General features: G+C 59.6%; 1 protein-coding gene across 2 annotated transcripts; it reads left to right on the forward strand.

Moving 5' to 3' along the window:
- Positions 1 to 366: 366 nt before the first annotated feature.
- On the forward strand, positions 367 to 5,115 carry CTF1 (cardiotrophin 1). 2 transcript variants are annotated; one of them, XM_058680855.1, is made up of 3 exons: positions 367 to 1,015; positions 2,110 to 2,225; positions 4,507 to 5,115. In XM_058680855.1, the coding sequence occupies exons 1-3, from the start codon at positions 991 to 993 to the stop codon at positions 4,972 to 4,974; spliced, it is 609 nt and encodes a 202-aa protein (XP_058536838.1). In that variant the 5' UTR covers positions 367 to 990; the 3' UTR covers positions 4,975 to 5,115. The 2 variants fall into 2 exon arrangements, with proteins under 2 accessions (XP_058536838.1, XP_058536837.1); XM_058680854.1 differs by having other exon boundaries at positions 368 to 1,015; positions 2,107 to 2,225.
- Positions 5,116 to 5,319: the final 204 nt, after the last annotated feature.

A 5,319-nucleotide genomic window follows, 5' to 3' on the forward strand; every position in this document is an offset into this window, starting at 1 on the left:
GTACTCATGTGGAAGACCTGGAAGAAGTCCCTGGCCCCTGGCTTGGGCCTGACCCATCCCCAGCTCTGATAGGGCTATTTAGGGAGTGAATTAGTGGGTGGAAGATCTCTCCCTGACTCTGCCCTTCACATAGATCATTGTGTTTCTTTAGAATGTGCTGTTGGTGAGGCTGGGATGATGGTGACACAGTTTGGCTTCCACTGCACCTGCTGGGCCCTCTGCTGGTTGCTGCCGGCAGCCATTCTCCACTCTGTATCCCTGTGGACACTCAGGCCTCCCTGTCAGGCTCACTGCTCACAAATCTTGGCCTCCATAGCCTGAGAGATCCATGGGGGGGGGGGGGGGAAGGGGGAGGCGGTAGAAGGTAACTGTGCATCCTGCCTGTCCCACGCCAGGACATAACAGGTACCAAACTTGTTCCTGGGACAGGAAGAGCCTGGTGGGGGAAGAGGGAGGGGGGGCGGGTTCTGCTGGCAAGGGGAGGCCGTTGTTCTGCCTCTCTGGCAGGTGCTGCTGCCGGCTGCAAGGCATCTAATGTAGCCCACGAGGTGTCGGGACAAGCGAGTCTGGCCCCCCACTGCGGCCTTTGGCACCCCGCCGCCAGGCAAGAGGGAGGACCTACCAGCGCCCACAGTTCCCCGTCCCTCTGCCTCGGGGTGCCAAGCCCTGTCTCAGATCGCAGCTGGCACCTCCTCCCTCCCCGCAGCATGGCACAGAGCTGCCTCCCAAGCCCCGAAAGCCCCAGCCCCTGAGCCCACCCTGCAGTCTTGCCTGGCTCCCTCGGGCCCCTTCCCCCCAACACCCGCGGCAGGACCGCGCGGGCGGGAACCTGAGCTCAGGGCCGAGGAATCTGGCTTGGAAGTGGAGGGGGGTCAGGTTTGGGGTCTGGGCTCTGATTGGCTGCGCCCGGGCCACGCCCCTGCCCTCTCCCCATCCTCCCCCCTCTCGGAAGGGGGGCGTGGAGGGAACCGGGATCACCCAGGGGCCAGCATGAGCCGGAGGGAGGGGAGTCTGGGTAAGGGGCTGTGAGGGACCTGACGCTGGGGACGTGAAGGGAGCAGGAGCCGGGGAAGGGTGGAGTCGGGGTGGGGGCTGCGAGCTGGGGGTCTGGGGCTCCACAGCCGCCGGGCCCGGGAGGGGAGCGGCTGGGGCGGCGGGGGGGGGGGGTGGGAGAACAGGGCTCCGGTGTCAGGTAACAAGCGGGAGAGTTCTGAGAAAGGGCAGGCTCCGGAGTGTTAGAGGCGGGCCGGGGCCGAGAATTTAGGGACTTGGGCTCAGGGAGTTAGATCACCAGGTCAGGTACCTCCTGAGGGAAGACTGGAGGTGGGGTGGGGCAGAACACCTGAGTCCCGCCCGAGTGTTCCGCCTGGCGTGTAGCTGGAGGGAGAAACAAAGTTAGGGCAGACCGTTTCTGAGCCACCGCAACTAGTCAGCGACACCGCAGGACCCGAAAAGTTGAAGCCGCCCAGGACGCGGAGTGGCGGTGGGAAACTCAGCCGGGGGCGGGCGCGGGGTGAGAGCGGCCGCTCGGGGACTACTCTCCCCAGCATGCGCTGGGCGCGCTTTGCGTCTCGGGAAATGTAGTTCGCGGTGCAGTCCTCCGAGCCGGAGAAGGCCAGACCCTAATTCAATGGATGCCACCTAGTAGAGCACCTTATGAAGAACGGGCATTTGGGAAGAAACGGGACTTCAGTCTCCCCTCAAGCGGTCCTTCGATTTGAATTCCATCAAGTCTGCGAGTGACAGAGATATTGTGCGCTGTGTCCCCAAAGGGTTCCCAGGCTAAGGTAGATAGACACAGATCAAAGTGCCAGTTAAAAGAGCTAAGCTGTCTGGGAAGTAGGAACACTAGGTGGCCATGAGTCGAAGGAAGAAGTTCATGTAAGGGGAGGGAGGCATGGCTCAAGTAGGATCTGGGGACAGGAGACACAGAGCAACTGCTTGACCAACGTCTGATGCCTCCGTTGGAATGGGCAGACCGTGCCAACCTGAACAGTGGTGAATCCAGAGAGGGGATTCCAGGTTCAGGGAGAAAGAGCCAGCCTGGGCAAGGTATTCTGGGAGCAGGGAGCTGGGCTATCCTCACTGCTACCCCTTTCCCGCCAGAAGACCCCCAGGCTGCCTCCTCAGGCTCACTCCTCCCCCCCTTGGAGGCCAAGATCCGTCAGACACACAGCCTTGCCCGCCTTCTCACCAAATACGCAGAGCAGCTGCTCCAGGAATACGTGAGTGGCAACGGGGCCAGGGGCACCTGGGCAGGCGGGAAGCACGGATGGCAGGAGTCCTCAGCTCTGCCTCCCCACTTCTCAACCTCATTCTCAGCGGAGGAAGTCAGGGCCCATAATGCTGACCAGAACTCCCTCCTGGCTGCACAGCAAACTGAAGGGGCACCCTCTGTGTACTCTGAACACCACTCTGGTGGTGGGTGGCACCTCAGTTGAAAGGTGACCTCCTTGGCTGTTTGAAGCCACAGGTAGCCCAAGGGATGACAAGAACCACCGTCTGGGAGGCAGGGGTCCTGGAGTGTTGTGCAGGCTTCTCCCCTCTCCTCCACTGGTGTTGGTCTCAGTGGGGGGATTTTATATTCAGGAGAGTCCAGGAGAGGTTCCAAACGGGTAAAATTCTAGCCCCAAAGGAGTCCTTTTTGTTTTTGTTTTAAAGATGTAGTTACAGAGAGAGTGGGAGAGACACACAGATCTTCCATCTATTGGTTCACTCCGCAAATGGCTGCAATGGCCAGGGCTGGGCCAGGCCATAGCCAGGAGACGGAAACTTCACCTGGGTCTCCCACGTGGGTGCACAGATTCAAGCATTCAGTCCATTGGCTGCTGCTTTCTTAGGAGCATTAGCGGGGAGCTGGATCAGAGGTGGAGCAGTCAGGGCTGGCAGCGTGGCATGGCAGTTAAAGTTGCTGCCTATAGTCCTGGCACTGGTTCAAGTCCCAGCTACTGTGCTTCCCATCCAGCCCTGCTATTCTGCCTGAGACAGCTTTCGAAGATGGCCCAAGTGCCCTTCTACCCACATGGGAGACCCAGAAGAGGCTCCTCCCTTTGGACCGGCCTAGCCCTGGCTGGAGTGCACCAGCAGAGAAAGATCTCTGTCTTCCCTTTCTGCAACTCTTTTTTTTTTTTCTATTTTGTTTAATTTTATGGTACAATTCCATAGGCTCTGGGATTTCCTCTACTTCTTCCCAAAACTCCCTCCCTGCAACTGATTTCCCCTGTAACATTTCATTAGTATAGTCCTTCATAATCAGTCATAAGTCCATCATTCTGTTTTTTAAGTGTATCCTGACATTGCTAGTACTGACAATGGTAGGCAGTGAAGCCTCCTGTTGTCAAGAGACATCCAACAGCTTCATTGGGAGTCCATCTTTGATCTGGGCAATTCTGACTTTCAAAAAGAAAAAAAAGTGGAGCAGTCTGGCCTTGAAATGGCGCTCAGGCAGGGCGCTGGTGGCATTGCAGGTAGTTGCTTTACTGCTCAGGAGTCTTTTCCAGAGGAGGTGGGTCTGCCAGCATGTTTGGTCGGGTAGAGAATCCTGCCCAGGAAAGATGGTGATTTCCCCAAATCCCCTGGAAGAGTGTAGGGAGTGTGTAGACCGTGGGCCTGACAATTCCTGAGCTCAGGCAGTCAGAACATTAAGAACCATAGTGCAGTGCGCATGACAGCAGAGTGGGGTAACAGAGCTAGCCTCACAGTCCTCCCAGCCTGGGCTCCGATCCCAGCCCTGCCGCTTCTAACATGGGTGACCTGTGTACCAGACGCCAGTGTCTCTTCAACCTCAAATTGTCCCACATACCACGAAGTCATCCACTGGCGTTTACACCCGTTATTTAGGAAAGCAGAGTGGATCAAAGGAGCTGATCCAACACTGGAACCAGAGGTGGGTGGGGAAGGCTTGCAAGGACGGGGGTTGGGCGTCTGCAAGGTGCCAATCACCTGCGGCCGGCATCTGTGTGTTCACATGATAGTTACTCACTGAGCCTAGTACAGGCACGGAAATCAGGGAAGCAAGAGGGAGGCAGTGACACACTTCCGGGGGGGGTCCCTGCTCTGTGTTAAATGATTTTCAAGAAACCCCTTGGGAGGACAAGAAAGGGAACTCCATCAACCCCCTTTTTTTTTTATGAATGCGAAGACCAAGACTCAGAAAAGAAAAATGGTTTTGCTTGAAACTGCACGGCTAGGGAGTAGGTGGTGGAGATGGGATTCGAACCCTGCTATGCAAGGTCACAGAGATAAAAGAGCCAACCTTACTAAAGGCTTTCTGGGTCCCGGCCCTGCCTTAAGCACTTGCTGATAGTCGTCGTGTGGATCCTGTTATCAGAATCCATCTTAGAAGTGAGGTGCCTAAGGCCTTGTTGTTTTATCCCCAGACACAGCAGCCCTGTTGCTAGGGCTTTGTTTGTGAGACAGGGAAAAAGCAAGGGTAGAGTTAAGAATCCGCAGCCTGGGACCGCGCCTGCGAGGGCGCTGCTCTGACCCGCGGCCGTGTCTCCGCAGGTGCAGCATCAGGGAGACCCCTTCGGGCTGCCGGGCTTCTCGCCTCCGCGGCTGCCCGTGGCCGGCCTGAGCACCCCAGCACCGGGCCACGAGGGGCTGCCCGTGGCCGAGCGCCTGCGGCTGGACGCGGCGGCGCTCACCGCGCTGCCTCCACTGCTGGAGCTCGTGCGCCGCCTCCAGGCCGAGCTGAACCCGCGCGCGGCGCGCCTGCTGCGGCGCCTGGAGGACGCGGCGCGCCAGGCCCGGGCTCTGGGGGCCGCCGTGGAGGCCGTGCTGGCGGCGCTGGGGGCCGCGGACTCCGGACCCCGGCCCGAGCCGCCTGCCGTGGCTTCTGCTGCCGCAGCCGCCGCCGCAGCGGGCGTGTTCCCAGCCAAGGTGCTGGGGCTCCGCGTGTGCGACCTCTACCGCGAGTGGGTGAGCCGCACCGAGGGCGACTTGGGTCCGCTGCTGCCCGGCGGCTCAGCCTGAGGGAGCCGACACCTGCGGCTGCCTCTGCAGCCTGCGCGCGTGTCTGGCGGGTCCTGACGCCATCGCTCTGTCCACGCGGGCTGTCTGCTTTTTGCGCCCGGGTTCTTTTTTTCAACTAACCCCTGCATCCTGCAGGACGCCCGTGTGTCTCTGGTGCCTTCTGGCTTTGCCCCACTTTCACTCCACCCTAGACCTGCCTCCATTTTTCTCCACCGCCCCCTTTTCCTGGTCAGGATGTGGGGTGTCTCACTCCCGGGGGAAGGTGGCTCCTGGCATTTTGAACCCCACGGACACCTGCTGCGCGCTCACCCCGTCCCGTGGGCCCCGCCCCTGAGACGTCCTCCC

Source organism: Ochotona princeps, chromosome 24, assembly GCF_030435755.1.
Source record: "Ochotona princeps isolate mOchPri1 chromosome 24, mOchPri1.hap1, whole genome shotgun sequence".
Taxonomy (NCBI): Eukaryota; Metazoa; Chordata; class Mammalia; order Lagomorpha; family Ochotonidae; genus Ochotona; species Ochotona princeps.